This window comes from Rhinichthys klamathensis, unplaced genomic scaffold (genome assembly GCF_029890125.1).
Source record: "Rhinichthys klamathensis goyatoka isolate OS25496 unplaced genomic scaffold, OSU_Roscu_1.1 h1tg000258l_1, whole genome shotgun sequence".
Taxonomy (NCBI): Eukaryota; Metazoa; Chordata; class Actinopteri; order Cypriniformes; family Leuciscidae; genus Rhinichthys; species Rhinichthys klamathensis.
Genome location: NW_026606780.1, coordinates 302,088 through 326,813, shown reverse-complemented (window position 1 = coordinate 326,813; position 24,726 = coordinate 302,088). Strand labels below are relative to the sequence as shown.

At 36.1% G+C, this 24,726-nt stretch overlaps 3 protein-coding genes across 4 annotated transcripts in view; all 3 read left to right on the top strand.

The window, feature by feature from the left end:
• Positions 1–3,051, top strand: part of tln2a (talin 2a) — a 66,011-nt gene extending 62,960 nt beyond the window's left edge. For both annotated transcript variants that reach the window (XM_056267280.1, XM_056267281.1), the window contains exon 58: positions 1,538–3,051. In XM_056267280.1, the coding sequence (XP_056123255.1) occupies positions 1,538–1,666 (129 nt within the window). In that variant the 3' untranslated portion in view covers positions 1,667–3,051. The remainder of the gene's footprint in view (positions 1–1,537) is intronic.
• A 4,039-nt stretch (positions 3,052–7,090) lies between these two features.
• Positions 7,091–13,041, top strand: tpma (alpha-tropomyosin). The gene is made up of 10 exons (XM_056267308.1): positions 7,091–7,343; positions 7,655–7,780; positions 10,251–10,384; positions 10,892–11,009; positions 11,138–11,208; positions 11,306–11,381; positions 11,485–11,547; positions 11,621–11,690; positions 12,427–12,505; positions 12,835–13,041. Exons 1-10 carry the CDS (start codon positions 7,230–7,232, stop codon positions 12,836–12,838), a joined length of 855 nt encoding a protein of 284 aa, XP_056123283.1. The 5' UTR covers positions 7,091–7,229; the 3' UTR covers positions 12,839–13,041.
• A 2,048-nt stretch (positions 13,042–15,089) lies between these two features.
• fbxo22 (F-box protein 22) lies at positions 15,090–20,227 on the top strand. Its single transcript, XM_056267307.1, has 7 exons — positions 15,090–15,266; positions 16,443–16,575; positions 16,663–16,747; positions 16,838–16,942; positions 17,044–17,196; positions 19,147–19,312; positions 19,642–20,227. The coding sequence occupies exons 1-7, from the start codon at positions 15,136–15,138 to the stop codon at positions 20,033–20,035; spliced, it is 1,167 nt and encodes a 388-aa protein (XP_056123282.1). The 5' UTR covers positions 15,090–15,135; the 3' UTR covers positions 20,036–20,227.
• Positions 20,228–24,726: the final 4,499 nt, after the last annotated feature.

The following is a 24,726-nucleotide window of genomic DNA, read 5'->3' as shown; positions in this document are numbered from 1 at the left end:
TCTATCTATGGTTTATTTAATAATAATTTTATTAAATATTAATTATTTATTAATTCTATTTTTCATAATCTATATTAATAATATATTTGATTATTGTTGTTGTTAATAATAATAATAATAAATAAAATATTTACGTATAAAATGGTAACACTTTACAATGAGGTTCATTAGTTAAAAAACGTAGTTAACATGAACTAAGAATGAACAATAATTTTATAGCATTTATTAATCTTAGTTAATATTAATTTCAACATTTAGAGTTAATGAACTGTGAACTAACATGAACAAACAATGAACCGGTGTATGTTTATTAACAAAGATGAACTAATACAGTAACAAATGTATTGCTCATTGTTAGTTCATGTTAGTTAATACATTAACCAAAGTTAACTAATGAACCTTATTGTAAAGTGTTACCTAGAAAATTAAATGTGCATAAATATGTACACTCAGAATGCACATACGCTTTTTTTTATTGTTGTAGTTATTTTATAATAAAAATGTTATGTAAATTTATGTAGAAAATTAAATGTGTGTAAATGTGCAATTTAATACAAAACCACTGAATGTCTAAAATGCATCTTTACCAATGATTTTTTCCTTGATGCCCATGTTTTTGTGAAGTTAAATAGATAGTTAAGTAAATAAATACATTTATGTAGACAACAAAATGTGTCTAAATGGGTAATGTAATGCTAAACCACTCTGAATACATTTTTTGGCACGTTCCCTGTTTTTTTGTGTCTGTATATATATATTTTTTATATATATGTATGTTATTTATTTAATTTATTTATGCTGCCCCATATTAGCTTTATTCAGTTATTGTTTTTGAATACTCTATTTATTGAGATACAACCTATGCCAGTATAATACAACAATATCATACATTTAAAGTTAGATCACTTTTACATAATAATAAAAAAGAAAATATACATAAAATAGAAAACTAAAAAAAAGAGAGAAAAAAACAGGCACAGGTCAATTAGGATAGCTACACCTTAAGAAGAGTTGGAAATAATCATGCATACAAGAGATACATTATGAAATCTTGGGGGTAATTTAGTAAAAATAGTAAATGATTAAATGACTAATAATTTAGTAGTAATAACATGTGAGTGAAAATAGGTTGAGAATCAAGTTATTTTATTCTGCACATGTTAAGTCATTCATTATATTACTAAAATCAGAATTTGAAATAAAGGATATAAAGGGTTTCCAAATAGTCTTAAAAAAAGACAATTTACCTTTCAAAATATATGTAATCTTTTCCATTGACGAACAAAAGGACATATTATTGATCCACTGTACAATAGGTGTATTTTCCACTTTCTTCCAATACATAGCTATTAAACGCTTTGCTTGAAGTATACATATGTCAATGAATCTATGAGTGCTGCTACAATGTACCATATTCTCGGGAAAAATCCCCAAAATAAACATTTCTGGTCTCACTGGGAGATTGACAGTTACCGTCTTAGAAATTTGTAAAATTTCAGTTATTGTTTTAATTGTGTTCCATTATCCATTGGCCCAGATTATTGCTGCTCAGGAGGAGATGTTGAGGAAGGAGAGGGAGCTGGAAGAGGCCCGTAAGAAGCTGGCACAGATCAGACAACAACAGTACAAGTTCCTGCCAAGTGAACTCAGAGAAGATGAGGACTAAACATATATGTTGGCTTCCTCGTGATCAAGTTGTCCACCATTTGATTTTTGTCTTCAGAGCGCAGGTGGATTTCTCTTCGACCTATAGTGCAGTCCATACAACACCTACGAAATTGATGAAGGGTTATTGAATTAGGTGACTGGATTGTGATTTTTTTTTTTTTTATATTTAAACTCTTGAAGAACTATACAAACAACAACCATCTCATCTCCTTTACCGTGAATGTGTTCATGCCTCCACCACACCCTCATGAAGAAGCTTTGGATTTCTGGCATGATTCTGAACTTGTCAATGTGTGCATGTTCGTGCCGAACAGCGGGATTACACTTGTGGGATTGGAGTGTTGAGGATGAACTAATGAGATGGGCCTGTTTGAGCTCAGTCATTAAAATAAAGCATTTTAGGGTTTCAAACAAGGTACAGACTTTGACATTTACATCAAGTTTAAAGTCGAGCAGAAAGGAAACCTGATTGTTAGAGAAGAGCCTTTTAAACTCCAGTTGAATGTTTAACACTTGTACATTTGTAATGGTGAGATACATTTTTTATGCTTCACTTTCATTGCTTCGAAGTTCACAAAGTATACAAATAAAAGATATTTATGTAGCGAAATGTGCGTACATGTGCAATGTAAAACAAAATCACTCAGAATGAAAAGTCTAAAATGCAGCTTCTCAAATGATTTTTTCCTTGCTGAATACGCTTTTTGAGAATGCAATGACCAGATGTAGTGATTCATGGATTATAAATGGAGAATCAAAAGACCATATTAACCTCAGAAAAGTACTGTGGAAAACCCACCTCTAACCCCTTAAAAGCTTTTTAAAAAATGACCTTAAACCACATCAGATTTTTTTTTTTACATGAAAATACTGAATGTATGTGTTAAAATGTAATGGAATTGAATTTCTCATATTTGTTGTCTGCAGGAATGAGGATGTATGTTTAAAATGCTGATTGAATGTTTCTTTTCACTTTTGGTAGAGCCAGACATACTGTAACTTCAACATTTATGCAAATTTTTAAGAGTGATTTTTTTTTTTTTTTTTCGTCCTGAAATTATTGGCCACTGCAGTATTTTATAGTGCTGTTTGTAGCTACTTTGAGTGATTTTCTTTTTCTTTTCATCATATCCCTTATCTAAATTTTCTAAATCATTTGATGCTGGTATGACTTTCTGATTTTTAGCCTTATCTTCTGGTGTGTCACTTTTATGCTTGTATGATGGTCATATGCAATCCTGGAAATCACATTCGGTTCTCAGTGCTTCATTGCTTTGCTACGACAGCACTCCTTTCTCTGGCTTTTTGTACATTTAGTTTCAGTGCCTTAGTTTATCAGTCAAATGAACGTATCAGTTCTCTGACTGCAGGAGACAAGATCAGGTGTGTGCTTTCTGGCTTGCATTCACCGTAGTGTGTCTGTCAAAGCTGAGTTGCTGCTTATCTGTTACTACTTATGTGCTCTCTGATGCTCAGAGCTGGAAGAGTACGAGTTGGAGTTTGGTAATGACTGCAACACGTCATTGTCTGTCATAACATTAACTTTAAGCAGTTCCTCCCTTTAGCTATAGTTCTGTCTGGAAAGTGTCTGTCTGCTTCATGTTGCTGTAAATGTATATGGCTTATATACGAATATGTGTCTATGTTAAGACGGCACATGTTTGTCCTGCATTTCTTGTGCATGCTTCGTGTCATCTAATGGCAGAGTTGCAGAATGATCAATGTTGCCATCTCATGCATTGACTATAGAAGAGTCTAAAATATTGAGAAATTCCTGAATGTGACTTCACATTTTGAAAAATCAATTGACTTATTTTTGGGTGTCTTTGAATAATTGCTTGTAGCATTGCCGTAAAAGCGTAGACCTGAAGTTACATGTAAAGCATCTGTCTATAATGAAGAACATTTTAACTTAAAATAAAGTATAGTTCTCTTCATATGGAATGCTTTTCTTATACCTTGCCTGAGAGTGAATTGGTAATGGAACTACAGTATAAGTTGCTGGTTGTGCACTGAACCGTGTTAGAGAGTTCACTATCACAATTCTTATTTTATAAGGTTTCTTATTGGAGAATGAACTCTCACAAACATTTTAATTTATTCTTTCATTTATTATATTACAAAAACATTTGCATGGGCATCAGCTGCCCGTCACTTCCCTTAGTTTAATCACGTGTGTATTTAATGTGTACAATGTATACTTTGTTAATTTTATAATAATAATAGTAGTAATAATAATACTAAGTTGTAGTAATTTATAATAATAATAGTAATAATAATACTAAGTTGTAGTAATTATTAATTGTATTCATACTTTTTAGTCATAGTTTAAATTAATATTTAAAAAACATGCACTGAAAAAAACAAGTAAAATTTACTTAAGTTTTCTTTTGCAAGATTTTGTTTACTTTTAAGTAAAAAATAACAAAGAAAATAAGTAACTGTAACTTGGCCAGTAAAAGTTTGAGTTGCAAATAAACTCCAGATGTCACAAAATGACAAGTTACTAAACCTAACAAAAGCAAAGATAAAACCATACAGCTGGAAAACAGAGAAAAATCAACCGTATTAATTAGTCATGCCCCAGTGTATGATGGGAACAACAGTATCAAAAAAAAAGTTGAGTAGGTTTTACTTCATTTTTAATCTTTTTTTATTTTTTTACAATTTAAGTTCTACAAGTTCTACTTGAATTCTCGACTTAACTATTTAATGTAGAAATTACATTTGTTTTTTTTCGGTAGTATTTACTTCACCACAGAATCATTTTTATCAGTAGACCGGCAATAAAGGGAAACAAAAAGTAATATAAAATAGTTGGCAGCTGAGAGACTCCGCTTCAAAAAGTTAATCACAAAAAGGTCAAATACACAAGTTTAGTATTTGTGACAAAATATTCATATTTTGCTATCTCGCATGAACTATGCTTGAGTTTGGATTAATGTTCTTCGCAGTCATCTGTAAATATGTATAGTCTCAATTTAGAAAGTTATAAATCTTTTGCAAGATGCCTAATAGAAGCAAGTTTACCTTCTATAGCTTCTCACCCTTCTCCCCTATAGTAATGCTTTGTGAGATTTATGCATTTAAAAAAAGGTACTTTGCATCTCTGATTTGTTAAATCGACTGACACAAATATTGTCTCGTTCTTTTAAAGCATGTATCAGTTTCCTGTTTCTAGCGATTTTGCTGTTATTCTGAGACATTCTTAATGATTGTAAACTGAGATAATGTAATCTGGTCCTGTCAACTCTGTATGGCAGTACTGCACTAAGTTCATGCTGGCTGCCCCTTTAAGCCAGTCTTTGGCATGGGGTAGGGCTGAGGTGGTATGTCTTAGTCAGCATGAGGGTATGGGGCTATATTGGGTGGGATCACATACGCAGAGAGGTGCTAATTTTAGTCCCCTGTGGGGAGATGATCATAGCAGATATGCATGTTTAAAGATTTACAGTTAGTACAATTGGAGTTTCAATTGGTTTGGCAAGTAACTGGTAAATGTTCCCAGGCAGACATTTCAAGCATTATGATTTTAGTGGGAGAGAGGGAAAGATGGTGAGAAGTGAACCCATTGTGTAGTTATTTTATGTGTCAACATTATGGAGTTCATGGCTATTTAATTCCATTCCATCATAATAGCACCTCTCTAGCAATACTTTAATCTCTCAGTTAACAGAATATAACCATTCTAAACATTCAAAGTGTTCATTTTACTAGTTTTCATTAGCACAAAATTTGTTTTGCTGCTTTGTGTAAATCAATTTCAGACTAAATTCCTAAAAATAAAGGTGGCATTGCTTCACTGAAAGGTTCATCGAAAAACTCAGACTGGTTTGCTGTGACAACTCACATTTGGAACATTTTAAGAGTGTGTATTACTGCAAATTACATCATTCAAATGATACAAAATAGTATCAAAGTTAGCAGCATCCAGAAAATCTTAAAGTTAAATCAAAGGCATTTAGCAGGCTGAAGTGCCAGGTGTAAATGTACCGTTGAAAGGTTTTCCCCATGAGGAAGCTTTGCACGTCTGCTTGAATGTCTCTGGCTATAACTTGTTAGTCTGATCTTCCTGGAAGACTAAAAGCGGTGAGGAAAAGAATGAAACTAGACTAATTGATTTTAATCTATTTTAAGGCATACAGAAACAATTCTAAGTGTATGTTTTTCCATCAGCATCTCTGCACAAAAAGGTTGCTTTAACCCAATGTAAGACCATGAAGGCAAAGAAAGTGTCCATGTTACACATTTCATGCACTGAATGACCGCACTAAACATGCACATAAAAGCGGTTCCATACAAATTAAGTGCATGTAGTTCATTAGTAAAGTTCAGTACATTTGTAATAGGCGGCTACACAATGATATAAACACTGTTGTGTGATCCATGATTAAGATTAGTTGTGCATGTTGCAAAGCTTGTCTTACAACAGCTAAGAAGAGACTGTAGCAGGTGCTTCCTTCAGGAGGGGAAGGGTAAAAATAACCTCCTGGAAAAAGTTCATGGAGTGGGAATGTGAGAGTGTAAGAAATTAGCCTAATGTTAAGTGCAAACACCTCAGCTTTGAAGAAACACTCTTATGGTCTTCTTATCCAATGACACCTTTACATTAAAACTCTTATGATGGTAAAAACTGTAGAACAAACACAATGTACAAATTTTCTCTCCTAACTTGCACGTGTAAGATATTGACCCAAGTAACCTCAGTCGTAAGTGACAATTTATTAAACGGTGTAGCAAAGTCCATATAGACGCGTTACATGAGGCTTGTATCTTCGCGGCATGGCCGACAGCTGTAGCTTTGCCACACGACACGTCGTTGTGATTCCAAGAGATTTGGGGGGTTTTACCGCGGCCGATTTAAGCCAGCACGATGCTTGAATGAATGCTAGCGTGCTGAGAGATTGCTGTTCAACAGCCACCGTATCTAAAGCTCTTCAGATTATGAACAATGCCCGAGGGACTCGTTGACATGCCTCTCTGTTACGAGACTGACCCAGAGATAGTAACACCTTTCCTTAAGATAATCACTTTCATGAGACCCTCGTGTGCTGTATAAAACCAATCGATTTTTTTCTTTAAAATACTTTTATTTTTCTTCGTAAATAATTTATGAGGGTAAATAATAAGCATTTTATATGTTGGGGCTAGCATAATCAGCGTTTAGCGTAAACTGGACAGCGGGTAAATTGCTTTCCGGACAGTTTTGCTCCTCTTCCCTCGATTTCTCTTCAGGTTCAGGGTGTTAGAAATAGGAACGCGGACCCCTTGTAAGACGTCTTGGCCCTCAGATCCCATATATAGGCATTTCAATGGTCAAATGTCTGAGGGCAGCGAATCGCCGTCCAGATCCTTAAAAAAAGACGCGAGGCAGGAGGAACCGCTAAGGGACCTTCCCTAAAAAGTATTGGGTGTCTTGCGGAACTTCTCAGGCTCCTGTGAAGGCACATATTTGACAGGCTACAGCGAGACGAGCTCGCACTCCAGCTCAGCGTTCGGTTCAGCACAGACGCTCATCGCCTCTCTCAGTTCGGTGTGACCACCCATACACTAACACAGCCATGGATGCCATTAAGAAGAAGATGCAGATGCTCAAGCTCGACAAGGAGAATGCCTTGGACAGAGCAGAGCAGGCTGAGGGTGATAAGAAGGGAGCAGAGGACAGAAGCAAACAGGTTGGACATGGGCATCCGGGTGTCTCTTGTACACCTTTTATACATCAGACTTTATGAAGTCTGATTTTTGTTTTCTCAACTTATTATGCTGTAGCATATGGCATTATTCTATTTTTAATATGTTTTTTTCTATATCTATTTCATAATCTTTTTTATTTCTATTTCTCATTCTATTTTTTTTTTTTTTTCATTATAGATGTCTCACTAATACTTTAGACCGTCTTTTTTTTATAGGCCTGCATGGTTAATTGATGAATGGCAGTTGTTCTTGTGCATATCCTTGTCCATTGACACACGTGCTCTTCGTGCAGCTTGAAGATGACCTGGTCGCCCTGCAGAAGAAACTGAAGGGCACAGAGGATGAGTTGGACAAATACTCCGAGGCCCTTAAGGATGCTCAGGAAAAACTGGAGCTGGCTGAGAAGAAAGCTGCCGATGTAAGCATGCCGTCTGATGTCACGCGTAACCTGTGCCCACCCCTGCTAGGCAGTCTGTTGAACTTATTATATAGGCTACACGTGATTTCATATACCACCTCATACTTTGGCAATGTTTTACCGACTAAACTTTATCGGAAACTACTGAATATGTATTTTAAAATGACTCAAGGCCATTCTTAAAAGTTGTTGCTCCACCTGGTAAACGAATACCATGTACAGTTGCAGGGGAGTGTATGCAAACGGCGAGTTAAATTTAGCAGTGCGCTTTATAAGGCAAGCGTCTGGGGGGTTCGTCTTGCCCACCTACAAGCGTCTTAATAGGGTCCGTGTAGAATTTCACCTCACCCTCGCTGGAGACCATTATCATCCATCTAGATAGTAACCTATGATAAACTATACAAATAATTATATTATAAAATAAAAGTTATATCTGTTAATATTTCTAGGACTAAAAATACCATACCATAGGCTACCATACCAACTTTATTTGTAAAGCACATTTAAAAACAACCGAGGTTGACCAAGTGCTGGACATTAACATAATTTCAGACACAGTTGTAAAAACATGGGAAACAACAACGAGCAAGCAAATTTAAAACAATAAACAAACTAGAAAACTATATTTTGCAAGATACTCAAGCAGGTTTAAATGCCAACGAATAAAAGTGCGTCTTAAGTCGTGATTTAAAAACGTGCAGGCTAGGGGCTAATCTGACGTGCAGAGGCAGATCATTCCACAGCCTTGGGGCCACAACTGAAAATGCTCGATCACCCCTATTTTTGAGCCGCGTTCTAGGGACAGAAAAGAGTAGCTAAAATGAATAACAACCCATTATTCGTTATACAATACAAAACAATACAGCCTAATATAATAGGAATATAGATTGATGGCCCAATTTAGATTTTTAATAAATAAAGACTTATTCATAGACTGTCAGGGGGTCAATGCCTGAAACGATTTCAGTCAGTAATTTTGTGGGCTCAAATAATCAAAGGAGGGTCATTCTAAGCGTTTGGCGCCCCTAGCGAAGTTAGCTAACATTAGCCGTCAGCTCACAAAATACTAAGGACGCACGGTTGCCTATATATTTGTGATCTTAAATAAATAAATAAATAATGGCCTCTTATTTTTGTCGATGCAGCGATCGAGCAGCTGTTGCTATAGACAGTTAACGTTATAACTTAAAACAAAAGCAACTTATGTTTGCGAGCATCTATTTAGCGCTCAAACTAAATGTAATTTTTCTAAAGTTTCAAAACGCTTTTGAAACTATAACTTATAGCTATGTTAAAATAACATAGGTACCCTTGTAGGACCTCCTCTTTGTTTGTAGTTCCTTGGGAAGAGGCGTCATGATGTCATTAGAAAAGAAGCCCAGAAATTGAATTCCCAGTTTCACCAAACGAAAATAATCTGTATTTCGCCTCCTTGAGAGAAATTGTGTTCCACTTGTATTGCAGAAACACATCACAAGATGGCGCTGTACGCTCAGAAAATCGCACACAGTTAAATGAGTAGCCTACAAAATCTATAGAGGCTACAATGTGAAAAGAATAGACGGAGAGATTGTCGCATTTTAAATACACTTAAACAATTTGCAGTTTCGCAAATCCAATTCATTACATTTATTTTTTTAATAACATTTTTTAATAGTGTCCCTTACTGTCAGCATTTATTATTGTCATAATAGGCTACACGAAACGCAATGACATTTCTCTTGTAGTTTATAAACAGATCTTGTGGCCAAAGCGGTAGTTTAAAATGCGATAATACAGCGTAGATGAATTGACTTCCGGTGTTTGGTAAAGCGGCGTTACCACCAGACTGGGAATGAACCATAGAACGACTTGCTTCACCGGATCGCAGTCACGTCCTGTGATAACCATTCAAACAACCCTGTATTATCCGTGATGGCTGGTACAGCATATCTTGAGGCTGTGAAAAAGAAAATCAGATCGCTGCAAGAACAAGCAGACGATGCTGAAAGCAACATGCTGAGACTTCAAGAGGAGCTCGCGTCCGAGCGCGCAGCCAGGCAATCTGTGAGCTTACCTGCCATACTCATTAAGCGCATTAGTAGGCCAAGTGTAGCGCGTTTTCGCATCACATCACGTCAAAAGGCAGGACATGTCATGGAAATTATGTTTTTAACAACGTTGTCAGTGTTTCGCGTCGTTGGAAAGTCGCGATGATTGATGGTGAACTGGCGCTTAAGATGGAGAGGGCGGTGAACGCTTTTTGACAGCTCCCGTAATCCTGCCTTTCAGTGCTAATGTTTACCAAAAATCCTAGACGATAACCTTTATGTTGTGTGGTATTGGTCAACACATCACAACTCACACAGAAAACCTTTATAAGTTTGAGGGAAACGAGATCGTTAAGTTCTAGAGATATTTCTGCACCAAGGGAGATGTGCATGTCTAGACGTATCAGTGCGCGTCGTGAGCTCATTCTGTGTGTGCGCAGGCTGAGAGCGACGTCGCTTCCCTGAACAGACGCATCCAGCTGGTTGAGGAGGAGTTGGATCGCGCTCAGGAGCGTCTGGCCACTGCTCTGCAGAAGCTGGAGGAGGCTGAGAAGGCTGCTGATGAGAGTGAGAGGTGTGTATGGAAACAAAGCAGGGCCCGAGACTCTTAAAAAGAATTTTGTCAATAAATTGCAAGTGAAATATCAGGAGGTCAAACTTCCCAAGACCCCCCCCCCCCCCCCAAAAAAAATGTTCCCCGTTTTCTTTCCCAAATAAAAAAGAGACGTATTTTAAAACCATGATATGCAATTTTCTACCAATAAACATTAAACAAATATAAAATTCAGTATTACAGTTCAATATTACAGTTTTTATTACAGTGAATTGAATATCAATTCAGTAGATTTTGTCAAGTTAGTGCAAAAGTATAGATATAGAAAAAAGTAGATATAAAGCTAAAACCTCTGACAGGATAGCCCAAAATTCCCATTTTAAGAGGATAGACGTTTGATGTTTCGAAACTATCTAATTTTGATGCAGTGTTAAACAAATGCTATAGTTTATCAAACATATGTATAGGTCTCATGATTTTAGGGAGCAATATTAACACTCAAACTCTCTCTCTCTCTCTTGCTTTCAGAGGCATGAAGGTCATTGAGAACAGGGCCCTGAAGGATGAGGAGAAGATGGAGCTGCAGGAGATCCAGTTGAAGGAGGCCAAGCACATTGCTGAGGAGGCTGACCGCAAGTATGAGGAGGTTGGTTTTCTCTCTTTTCTCTCTCTCTTATAATTTATTATAAATAAATATAATCCAAATATAAAACAATCCCCTTGGACAGCATAAACGAATGACTTACAACTTTTCTCTTTTGTGATGGTACACAGGTGGCCCGTAAGCTGGTGATTGTTGAGGCTGAGCTGGAGCGTACTGAGGAGCGTGCTGAGCTCAATGAGGGGTAAAACCAAACAAATGGAATACTTTTTAAAAACATGCTCACCTTAACCTATGCCTGGCTATTTTTGTCTCATATTTTCTGTCGCTCTCTCCCACAGCAAGTGCTCTGAGCTGGAGGAGGAGTTGAAAACTGTGACCAACACCATGAAGTCTCTGGAGGCCCAGGCTGAGAAGGTAAGCGTGTAAATATTTGTGTGTGTGTAGAGGTATTTATGTGTATGATTGATCATCTGCGTATATTTGTTTTGAGTGTTAATCCTGTCTTTTCCATCTACAGTACTCCGCTAAGGAGGACAAATATGAGGAGGAGATCAAGGTCTTGACTGACAAGCTGAAGGAGGTGAGTTCATCACCTATGTTTTGTGTGTGTGCGCATTGATATAAGAGGGCCTGACAAACTTTCTGTGTTCCAGGCTGAGACTCGTGCTGAGTTCGCTGAGAGATCAGTCGCCAAGCTTGAGAAGACCATTGATGATCTGGAGGGTATGTCAACTTGTACCGCACTGTTTTTCATGCTGCTATTAGACACGGGTTAAAACAAGCTTTTTAGGATCAATGTAAGACTTACCTTTTCATTTTATAGAGAGACGCTAGTTACATCCTTAGAATAACAGGTTCGATTCCTTTTTGCATTCATACACTTAAAAATAAAGGTTGTTTATTGGCATCTATGGTTCCATGAAGAACCTTTAACATCCAATGGAACTTTTCCATTGCACAAAAGGTTCTGTATAGTGGGAAAAGGTTCCTTAGATTATTAAAATGTTCTTCACATGAAGAAAAAAAGCGTTTTTTTAAAGAACTGATCACTGAAATGTTCTTTGGGGAAATCAAAATGGTTCTTCTATGGCATCGCTGGGAAAACCCCATTTTGAAACTTTTATTTCTAAAAGGGTATGTTGCTATTAACAATTCATATAGTGATTTAAAAGATACGCCTTTAAATTAACAGCAGTACTTATCGGCACTGCTATCTTTGGGTATTTAAAAGATCATATTTTTCTCATCATTGAAGAAGGTAATCTCACCTCATTTCATTTCTGTTTAATTTTTTAATTTTTTCTTAGCCTTTCTTTTTTCTGTCTCTCTATGGTCACTTGTCACTGTTCAATCCGCCTTTGCACTGCTTCCTCTCCCTTATTTTCTTGTTTCTCCATTCTTTTCCATTCCTCTCCATTCAACACCCTCCACCGTTCTGGCCTTTAATTGGCTACTTTAGATGAATTGTATGCTCAGAAACTCAAGTACAAAGCCATCAGCGAGGAGCTGGACCACGCTCTCAACGACATGACCTCCATGTAACTATCCCCACCTGTTACTCCAGTGTGCTTTTGGATTAATAGCATTTCCAGATTCTCTGTCTGCTAATATAAATTCATTTTCAGGTTTGCTGATGGATTTTAGAATCCACTATACATTTTAGAGCCTGCATCACATAAGTGTTTCTATTGATTAACTCAGTATAAAGTGATGTAGAAAGGTTGATTACACACAAGCAAACACACACTGTTTATTATTTGCAATACATGATGACACTTTTATTAATCTCTTGCATGCCCTTTGTTGTTTAATATCACCATATATCATTTGTTTCAACTCTTTTTTTCTCTTTTTTTCCCCTGCACAGTTAAATTTTTTACATCTCATCTCTGGCTCCGGGCACCATCTGAGCGGCATCTTCTTCATTTTCTTCCATGTTTCTCTCTTTTTCTCTGTTGCCGCCTTCTCCATCACACTATTCTCAGTGGGGATGGAGCACTCAGCACTATAGTCCCATCACTTGTACAGAAATTTTTTGCTTTCTGTAAAATAAAACTTCCTCCCATCTCTGTAAGCTCCCCACTCCTTTCTCTCTTTAGTATGTCTTAACTCTTTTGATTTCATATGTCCTTAATTTATTGTCGAGAAGCTTGAATAAAATCCAAACAAAAAGCTCCTTCTCATCACCTCATGTTGCTTCTCTCTTCGACAGCTTATGTTCACCTGTAATGATCATATTCATACCATCATGATTTTGCACCAAAGGTTCTATGGCATTGTAAATATAGAATTGAAAGAAAGATTTCAGCATAATCTTTAATAAACCATTTTGGGTAAATGCTCTTACTAACATCTTTCCTTTAATTTTCACTCTTCTCTTCTCTTCTCTTCTCTTCTCTTCTCTTCTCTTCTCTTCTCTTCTCTTCTCTTCTCTTCTCTTCTCTTCTCTTCTCTTCTCTTCTCTTCTCTTCTCTTCTCTTCTCTTCTCTTCTCTTCTCTTCTCTTCTCGCCAGACCCCCTATATCAACAGCTCCAGAAAAACCGGGTCCTTTCACATGAGCTCAGTTTAGCACTTAATGAATTCTAATCTCACTATATAAGAAAAAAAAACAGGATGTACACTAAATATTACATTCTGTCTATTGTTTGTGGTGTACACAGAGTAACCAATAATCTATGGATGACAGATAATCCATAATTTCATTATTCTATTATTGTTGATACTGGAGATCTTGATCTTTTTATGTCAGGGCTAAAAATATAAAATAAAATAAAAAAAGATTTACTGTGTATGGGTTGCATCCACAAAACCTAAAGCTTAAATATTAAATTAAAAAAATCATGGCAACCTGTGCCCTTTAAATGATTAACAGCCTTGACCTTTCAATGTATTTTATGTAGAGGGAAAAGTTTACAGAAAGGTGGAAGTGCCTTCTGCATTATATAACTCACTTTGGATCATTACCAAAGGTGTGTTGTGTTACAAGAGTTGATTGTTTATAGGCTATATGTCATACGTACTTCTAAAATCAGAAAATATGACTAGAGCAAGTAACTGAATAAGACACTTGTAAAACTATCAACCCATTATTATCACATGTAACATGCATAAATGCAATGCACCACCCTCAGGTACACAAATATAAATGTTTACATTTCTTTTTTTGCAACTGCCAAAATTATCAATATACCTGAATAAAATTAAAAAATAATCTAATCTCAAAATGCCTAATGCCTTGTTTCTTTATTGACCAAATACATAGGCTATATACAGTGCTGGGTAGATTACTTACAAATTGTAGTCGGTTATGTATTCCAAATTACATGACAAAAATTAAAATTAGTATTGTAATTCATTACATCACACATTTAAGGTATCTGATTACTTTTAGATTACTTTTGACCTAACTCGTTTATGATTTGAATAGGATAATCTTTTACCATATTGATAAATACATATTGATTGTATTTTTGTAAAAATACAAAGAAAGAAAATATATTCCTGTTGATTAGAAATGCAATGTTGAGAAAACCCTTCTGAAAAGTGAAATGATTTCTTTAAGTGATCAAATGCCGTGGGTCTCAGTTTTCTGTGATCGGCCTGTGTGTGCGATTCCTCAGACCTGGAAGACCTTCTGAACGTATAGAAGCAGTAGACTTTTTTAGAAAGGAAAATTTAAAAGATAAAAAAAAGAAGTAATAGGGAGAATAAATGTAATGAATAATTGAATAATGTATTGCCATCGTGAGAACAAGTAATCATGTAATCAGTAAAAAAAAGTAACTGTAGTCTAATTACGAGTATTTTAAAACGTAATATAATCTAAAGTAGGCCTACTTAATTTTTGGAATTTTATTATGTAATTCAGATTACATGTAATCCCTACCAGCAGCTCTGATTTTATAAAATAAAGGCAGACTGTACTAGACTGTATATCATTTCTTGTATATACAATCTTTACTGAAAATTTGTATTGAAAACAGATCATAAATGCAAACACAGTAAACATGTTCCAGTAGTCAGCTGTGTTTCTATGGTTTTTATGAGGTCTGTACCATAGACTGTAAAAAAATAGGTCTGTAACTGGCGTCCATTGTCAGACTTTTAAACAACTTCCGGTTCGCTTCCGCGTGTAGGGTCAAATGTGAGAGATAATTCCGTGTGAAAATGGAAGGGGATGCAGCTCCTCCAAACAGCTTGTGGGAAGGCAAAGCAGGATATGTCCTGAGTAATGTTGCCGAGGTCGTGGAAAGGATTTTGACATTTGTGCCGACTAAAAATCTCTTCCGGATCGCAAGGTAACATTAAAGATTCTAGCTGACTGTAGATGTTTTAGCCTGTTAGCTTTGAGCTAACGTTAAAGACCCCATTCAGTCCATCACACCCAGGTTAAGCGGTATTAGATAAACTCAATTTATAATTTAACGGGATATTTGTACACGTTTACGTTGTTGAGTGATTAGTTTGGTCCGATCTGACACAGGTTCCGATGTTCCTTCTCAAATTAAGTTACGTTAACGATGAACTAGCCAGGAATACATCAGTTGTTGATGTAACGTTAAGATCCGCATTGTTTTTAAAGTGTGATGTTGTATTAATAACGTTAACGTTGTATTAATAATGTTGTATTCAGTTGTCACTCATAGTCATCATACTCGTGAATGTTTATTCCTTTCAGTTTCAGATGATTGATTTATTTGGATTATTATTTGGATTATTTTAACAGCGTTACAGCTGATCTGAAAGTTTATCTTAAATGTTTAAAATGCAAACACCCAGAGCTCCAGACTAAAAAAATGATTTGGGGAACCGTTGGCCCCTACAACTAAACGCTTCAAAAATATTTTTACTTGTTAAATTTCAGAAGCGCTCGGTACAGTTTGTTCAAAAGCGCTTCCGTTCATTCATTGCGAAGATTATTATTGTAACGTTACCTTTTAACAATAGTCACTGTCATTACGAAACTATCTTTTATAAACAGTTATAAATATATCGGATGTAAAAACTGTATAAACTAAAGTGTCTAAGAGTTCTTTTTTGTGTGTGTGTTTGTTTTATAATGTCACTCTATTGTTCCTCACTTGATCTTGTAAGACTATCACTGCCTGTTTGATAAATATAAAATGGTGTGTTGATTATTCGGCTGTATCGATTATTTGAATGATTAATCGAGTGATTAGATACTTTTGGTATTAATAAAAATGTACCTAAAATGAACAATCGATTTTAAAATGCATAATTGGATCAATAAAGTATCAAAAGCAAGTAATATTCTGGTTTTATTGAACAGTACTGTTAAAATAATGAATGTAATAGTATGTGCGTGCATATATGCAATTTAATAAAACAAAATGCCATGATTATCTTTATTTACACATTTCCATATGAACAACCAGTTGCAGACCTAAGTCCGTCAAAACTAAAATAATCAGAATCAGTTTGTATGTTAATATCATTGTTTCTTTTCTCCGTAGTGTGTGCAGGCTATGGAGGAATTGTGCACGCAGAGTCCTGAGGACGAGGCAGAGATTTACCTGGCTCTCCGCCTCTGGCTCATCCATATACGAAGAGCATGTTTTGCTTAGAACTATGACACAAGACTTGGAGGTCTGATGGTCTTTGCTGCTCTAGAAATGACAATCTCACTCTTTCCAATTTGTTTAAATGTTTGTCTTTTGTCTGACCCCCTTGCAGAATATCTGTCTGCTGCCCCAGACAGCTCTCTTAATGGTAAATCATGAGAACTTCAGAGGGGCTGTTAGTCACAGACACAGGAAGGGTACATTACTTGATTACTTCTATATAAAAAAAAAACCCTGTCAGTCATGATGAGGAGACTCACCTGTTCTCTTCGATCCTCCCTCTGCAGCCAGGAGGTGTGAGGATGAAGTGGACTCAGATCCTGTTGAGAAGCTGAGACGCTTACTACCTAGCAGTTGTGAAGTAATAGGCGTAGTCGCACCAGGAATTGTGGGTAAGACTAATTTTTCCTTTTTCCCTGTGTTCTACCTTTGCTGTGTTTGTGCAATGTCAGTGCAACAGTGATACTGTCATTTCTTATGCTGTGTTCTGTAGTGACCCCCAGTGGATTACCCAGCAGCCCCCCACAGGAGCATGAGGAGGGTGAAGCTGGCTTCAGTCTGCTTTTCCCTGCCATGGACGGGGTCACCATCCGGCTTTTCCACTTCTGCAAAAAGACCCTAAGTGAAACGGCAATGGAGGAAGCAGGTGAAGTGTTCAGATTGTTGGACAAGACCGTAACATTTAGACAGTGTTGTGTGTAACGCGTTACAGTAACGTAACTACTTTTTCGGGTAAAAAGTAGTGTAACGCGCTACTACTGAAAATTTGGTAACGAAACGTAGTTCCTTTTTCAATTCGGCGAAACATTACTTTTCCCAGGGACAGATTTGACAGCGATCTCCGTCATTTGACAGATTTGACAGCGATCGCCATCTCCGTAGTGAACGCCTACAGAGAGAAATGCACATAATGGATTACATAATCTTACATAATCAGAGACTAGCCTATTTCTTTTCATTTTGAATTGTTTCGTTTAAAGACATTTCAAGCTTTCTATATGTAGATATATTTATCGTGCCTGTGAGGCATACGCTGAGTTTCGGTTAATTTATGATGAGATGCCCTCCAGTTCACGCGCAACAAGTGACCGCGCCGGCGCCTCTATGTCATGATTATATTGTCTGCTATATTTGCTTCTTATTTATTAAATCCAGGCAATTGGTTGATGATAAATTGATTAATTTAAGATACAATTTATACAAAACGAAATTCACTTTAAAGAAAGCCTTTCTTCAAAACAAAACTTTTATGAAGTGGTCAAAATCATGTCTGACCCACTCAATGTCTCACGATATATTGCGCATCCTATCTTACTCATGCTGTTCACTTTTCATAATCAACATAGATGGAAATTTTTTTAACAAATATGAAACTAAATGCGCTTATTTAATGGCTACAACACGTATAGTAGGCCTAGACTCTCTATTTGTACAAATTGCTGCACATTCATTTAATTCTGAATTTTGCACACATAAGTTGAAAGGCATTTGTTTACATGCATAGTAAAACACATCTGCAACATTTATCAAGTTCACGGATAATTGTGCGTGCATTTATTAATCATTATGATACTAAAATGATAATAAAGTAGGCTATACTATGTACAAAAAATCAGATATGAACGCAAACTGTTAATTACACGTTAATTAAACTGTAATTACACGTTAAGCATTTTCCTCCCATAGAAAACCATTATAAGAACGCTTATTCCCTCCCTAGCGCCGCCCATGCATATGCCTATTCATTAATGGGCATTTCTTCATAAATATTCAAAATTTTGATAAATGTATTATGCATTTATGGCATTATATATGGCATTATGCATAGTATAACTTTATGTAGGCCTACACATTTAGGAACAGATATTGTGTTCTGCCCAAAGTCAAGCAACATAAAAGTAACGTAAAAGTAACGAGTAACGTAAAAAGTTACTTTCCAAATGGGGTAACTAAGTAAAGTAACGGATTACTTTTTTTAAGAAGTAACGAGTTACACTACTTTTTAAAAGTAACTTCCCCAACACTGCATTTAGACAACAATAGTAACGAAAGTATTGGGTCATTTAAGATTTTTTTTTATTTTATTTTAATCTCTTATGCCTCACCAAGGCTGCATTTACGTGATCAAAAATACAGTTAAAAAAGTAACAATGCGAAATATTGCAATTTAAAATAACTTTTCTATTTACAAATTTAAAACATGTAATTTATTTCTGCGATGCTACAGCTAATTTTCGGCAGCCATTACTCCAGTCTTCAGTGTCACATGATCCTTTAAAAACTGTGCTCATGAAACTTTTCTCATTATCTTTGATTTAAACAGTTGTGCTGCTTAATATTGTTGTGGAAACCATTATAGTTTTTTTCAGGATTCTTTGATTAATAGAAAGTTCAAAAGAACAGCATTTTTTTTTTAACTAGAATCTTTTGTAACATTAAAAATATACTTGTCACTTTTAATTCGTTTAATGCATCCGTGCTGAATAAAATTATTAATGTATATTTATATATAATAAAAGAGAGAAATCGTAGTTTATATAGCCAATGATTTAGTTGAATGGTAAGTCATATCAAAATACTCTGTATTTGATTTCAGGGTTGATTAATAACCCTGATCTAAAGGTGGTGCTGATGTTCGACTACGACACATATAAATCTGGAGGTGGACGGTTTCTTAACAAGCTTCTGGAACCTCTTTCCCAAAGTAATGTACTTATTATTGGAGGACAAGTTGAGGATGTATTTTCCATTAACAAAACCTGGTAAGTAAAGAAAATTAATGGTAAACATTTGATTTTTAGATTAGTCAAGTTAGTTCCTATTTTTTTTCCTCATGTTGTAAAGAGTTGTTATGGTCAACAACTCTACATACAACAATTGCCCCTATATGAATATGAGATCTACTCAGCATGTTTTTCACACTATGCCTTTCTAACATCATCTGCATCATGATAGTTTGTAATTTAACATTGCTTTAGTGTCACATACAGGAAGCTATTTTTCACTTCTTATTTCCTCACATTACCCTACAGTCTCAGACATTATCACAGTTATATCTCTGTTATATACTACATGCAATCTCTCTTTGCAGCTGTTCTCCAGGCTCTTTTGGGGCAGTAGGACTAACCTTCAGTGGCTCCAAGATCCAGGGTGCCTCAGTTCTGGTGGACCAGGACGTAAACAGCCCGAAAGCAGCAGAAGCCACTATCCAGCGGCTGAAGGCTGCTAATATCCCAGAGAGAAACACCATGGGCTTCATGTTTGCTTGTGTGGGCCGTGGCCACAACAGCTACAATAACCAGCATAATGTGGAGGCCGACGCCTTTCGGAAGATCTTCTCCAACATTCCGCTCTTGGGATTCTTTGGAAACGGGGAGATCGGCTGCGACCGTATTGTCAAAGAGAACTACACATTGAGCGAGACGGATGCTGATGGACTACAACACTCTTTTACTACAGTCATGAGTCTGGTGCATTTTGGCTAACACGGCAACTAGAAAACCAGCTAGTTCACTTGGTGTTTTAGGACAGACACCAGCTGCTTGTTTAAGATAACTGAGCAGTTCCGATGTTGATCAGGTATAATTCTTCTAGGTTCTTTTCCTTGATTTTTTTTTTGTTTGTTTGTAAATCAGGATGTCAGAGGGACATTTAGCAGTTGTTTAACCTCATAGTTACAAGACTGTCATGTAAGAGCTCCTGCTTTGAGCTAAAAGTGGCGGGTACAACTGTGTCATCAGATTTGGCATCAAAACACTAATCTGGGAAGTGAAAACCTTGTTCGTAGCTGCAATTTTAGAGCATGCTAATTTTGATGTCTGAAAACACTGAAGTGTCCTCTTACACCATGGTTTGGTAAGGTCATTACTTACAGAACGGTTATGAAGAACAATTAGGATTTAATTTTAATGGCATGGTGTTAAACCTTGTCTTCTAACTTCAGTTTTATGTGCAACTCTCTTTTGTGTAGAGCAGAGCTGAAATCTGTCAGCTGATCAGATTTATTGTGGGTTGTACGGCTCACTTAGGCCTTATATATACAAATAGTTTGTAAACATATTCAGGCACTTTCTAAAAAAATAAAAGCCAACTGTGGTGGAATGGCTAATGATGGAGCGGTTTATCAACCTTGGTACGGATTATGGAAATTCTACTATCTTCACTTCTCTTTTTACGTGATATGTCAGGAACAATTGCTGACCCATTGTTTGTATTTTAAGTTTCATCAGCTACATAGACTCTCCAAATTGTCACATGGGATTCCACAACAAGTGCCAAGAAACTACAGAAAAAGTATTAACAATGGATCATCGTATGGAAAGCTTAACCTTATTTATATACAGTACAATAGACTTGCAAGCAGTTTGAAATGCCCAGATCAGAGTAATAAAGGACAGAAGTGGAAGAAGTGGAATTTCTTTGTAATGCATTTGTGTATGCCTGTCCCTATCAAAATTTAGCAGGGTAATCCTCCATTTCTGTTCATCAGTTTAGTTCTTGTTAAAGGTTATTCTTTTATTCTGTGCTCTAGCTAAATAACAGTGTTGATCACCGATAAGAGCTGTTTGCCTGTGGAGATCTATTTGTTGCAATATTTAGAAGGTTGATTCAAACATTGCTGTTGCCAAATCTCTTTTTTCCCCCAGTTTTGTTCTGATCAGATACATAATACTTGGATTTTGTCTTGCCTTTACTTTAAGGAAAATACGATTTACTACTGTCATGTTTTTAATGGCAGTGTTTTGATTTATTTTTTCTTCACTGTCAAATATCTTAGGTCTAATTGATCTGACAGGTAGGCCTATATAATAATGTATATAATAAAATCGATGTCAATTATTGTGGTGCCGTCTTAAGTCATTTTTTAACAAGAAGATGGAACACAGATAGCCTATATATATATATATTTGCATTCCCATTTTTTTAATTTTTTAAATGCGCTATTGCGTTTCCATAACTTTCCTTGAGGAAAAAAAAATAGAGAAATGAATTCCCGTGCTAAAAGCAGCCGGAAGAGAGAAAGATGCTCCCTGAGCAGCTGTTATCAGAAACATCGCTCCAGTATTTTCACTTTTTGTAATTTAATGCCAGAATAATATAACTCACAGTATAGTTTTACAAATACATTTTTTTAAATGAAAATATAAATTACTTTACTAGTAGTCTGTAAAAAGGGTCCGAGAATTCGTAAATGCGTTGGTTCTGTCTTATCTTATTTTTCCAGTAGATGGCGCTCTCGTGCAACAGCACTTTAAAGTGACCAATAGACGCTTTTCCACTGTCGACTCAATTATATGGTAATTCCTGTTAAAATGAGCCCTAAATAACATCTTAATACCAAAACATCAAATTGGAAATAAATAAATAAATCTAAAGACCAAATAAATCGATCATTTACTGTTACATTAATTATGAAAGTGAACACAAATGCTTGTCACAATTTGAGGAACTCCAGCTTTCTCTGTTGTGCGTGTCGTCAATGGCAATGCCGCGCGCATCACAACAGACAACAGGCAATGTCAATGGTAGCACACAAGCTGTTTCCTGTTTCTGCGGTTAGGTAGCCTGGAGCAGGTCTTGGTCGAGGCAGTGGTCAGATAGTGGATTGCCCCAGGACTAATGCAAACCGAAGCCATTTAGGGTTGCAGTACAAATCCCTCAGTTCCACACGAATTCCCATGACTACACTGGCACAGCAGGTGAACGCCACTTACAGGTAAAGTGTGGGGTGGGCTATTTTAGTCCCTTCACCACAAAAAGAGTGAAAACATCTGTTTACCTCCTAACAAGCTCTTTGGTCACATTCCATAGACACTGCCACTCAAAAAGGCCCCTGTGGAATTGTGGTAAATCTGACTTTCAGGAACAAACACAGCATTTTGGAGGAACATGGCTTCTCGATGTGCACTAAAAGTGGATCTGTTGGAGTGCAGGTGTTTTCAAACCTGTACATTGTCGCCTCAGGGCTCTTGGAGTAAAGGCATTCAGCCTCACTTTAAGACTCTTTCCCTGTTGAGAGCAGACTCAAAAACAAGACAGACAGACCCGAGCTTTGGGACCATTGTCATAAAGAGCAATGTTTTGTAGGTCACACACAGGGGGTGGGCCACTTTGCTCAGAGTTAGGTATCCCAAGTGTGCGAAATTTAGTCAGGCGTTTTATAGAAAAACAAAAACAAAAATTGTGCGTAGAATGTCTTGAAAGCAGAGTGTGTAGGCCTACAGCATAATATAGATAGACGATATAATATGTACTAATATCTGTCATTTCCTCATCTGAGATGTATGGATAAATATCAAATATTACAAAACCTTTGAAAAGAATCTCATGTTATCCCAAATGGAATTTAACATAAATTGATTTGAAGTGAGGCAAGAAATGCAATGTAAAAAGTAGTTTTTATGGTTAGCAGGTATTTATTCATTTACATTTGAAATGTCAAATGTGCACATATTTATAAACGCATGTGCCCAATTAGTTCATCTGGTTTAGTCATGCTAAATTCCCTCTACTGTATGTTTCTTATGCATTTTAATACTGTCAGTAACACTCACACCAGCCGAAGTTTATTGCATAAAGAAATGTAAAAAGATGCAACTAAATAATAATAACATTGCATAGGCTACAATGTAATCATTTTTAAGTTTGTAATATTTCTAAATAAAATAGTAATGTTAATGATGTGTTTGTTCAGTAGTACATCCACTGATGTGAAAAAGCTCAGCTCCATTATCATTCGAGGAGCTGTCACAACATAAGCATGTCTGGATTTTCTTTAATTGCATCACACTAATTAGCTATTATTAATTCAACACAATTTTGTTGTGAATTAAATGTATTCAAATATTTAGGCAAGGGTGTTCATTTAATGCAAGGCATGGCATACAACGACAAGCTAAACGCATGACATGCTAATGTGACAAACTGTTGCTAATTGTGCAAAGAGCCGGAAAATGAAGATTGATACTATTTGTTCCCTAGCTAAACCATAATGTCAGTAATTTATTCATATGTATATATATATATACCAGTATTTGAGAGAGATCGACTAACCTTTTCACTATTACTTTTCATATAATCCACAATTAGTTAGGCTCCTAGATGATGCATTATCATGTTTACTGTTATTACCTTGTCAATTCATAATAAAAGAGCCATGTTTGCAGTTGTGCCACCCTGACATTTAATATACAAATCGCTGGACAAAAGTTTTTCAATTATCTCAACAGCTTTAAAACTACTGATATTTATAAAAGTTGTTTATATGAAAGGTTTAAAACCTAAAATTAGGCCTTAGTATTTAGTTTTTAATTTTTTATTATTAAGAAAGACACCATTTTTTTGACAGTTGCACCACCTGACATTTTGGGGGTTTAAGATAACAAAACATAAAATAATATGCATTATTCAAATGTACTAAAAATGAATCCACAAAATAGGTTTTATAGAATAAAGCGATATATGTCATGAATTTATCAAATTATTTTAAGTAAGCAATAAGGTACGAGAGGCTGTGCTGTATCGTGAATAAGTAACGGCTGGAGGGCGTTGTTAGGCACGACGCGAAGCGGAGTGCCTGCAACCCCTTCAGCCGTTACTTATTCACGATACAGCACTTGCCTCGAGTACCTTATTGCTTTTATAAAACGGTTGCCACACATTAAAAATATTAAAGCCGAAAAATATGTATCTATGCAACTTTCATGAAGTAAAATCACTAAAAGCCTGCCTTCCGCTGGAAAAAATAGTCCCGGAACGTGAACAGCAACAGAAGTTACATATATTATTTCGCCAATAGATGGCGGCAAAGACTGTCTTTATGAGTGAGTGAGTGAGTGAGTGAGTCTGTAGAGAAGGCTTTTGAAAGGACTCGAACTTGTGATCACGGAGAAGACAGACGCAACTGACAGATGACTAACGTTATGCACGGAAAACCCCATGACTGTTAAAAGGACAAAATATGCAGCGGACATTCAAACGCATTTTTTTATTATGAATATAGGACTGACCTGAAGGAAAATGCTACGTCTACTGTAAATGCAGGTACACTCGCTTACTCGATCTCTCACAATGCTCTGCTCTAGCTTTAAATGAACAATATCAATGAGATGAAACATCTGTTTAAGTTGCTAAGAGTGGTTGCTAGGGGTGTTGTGTAGTGATACATAGAACCGTT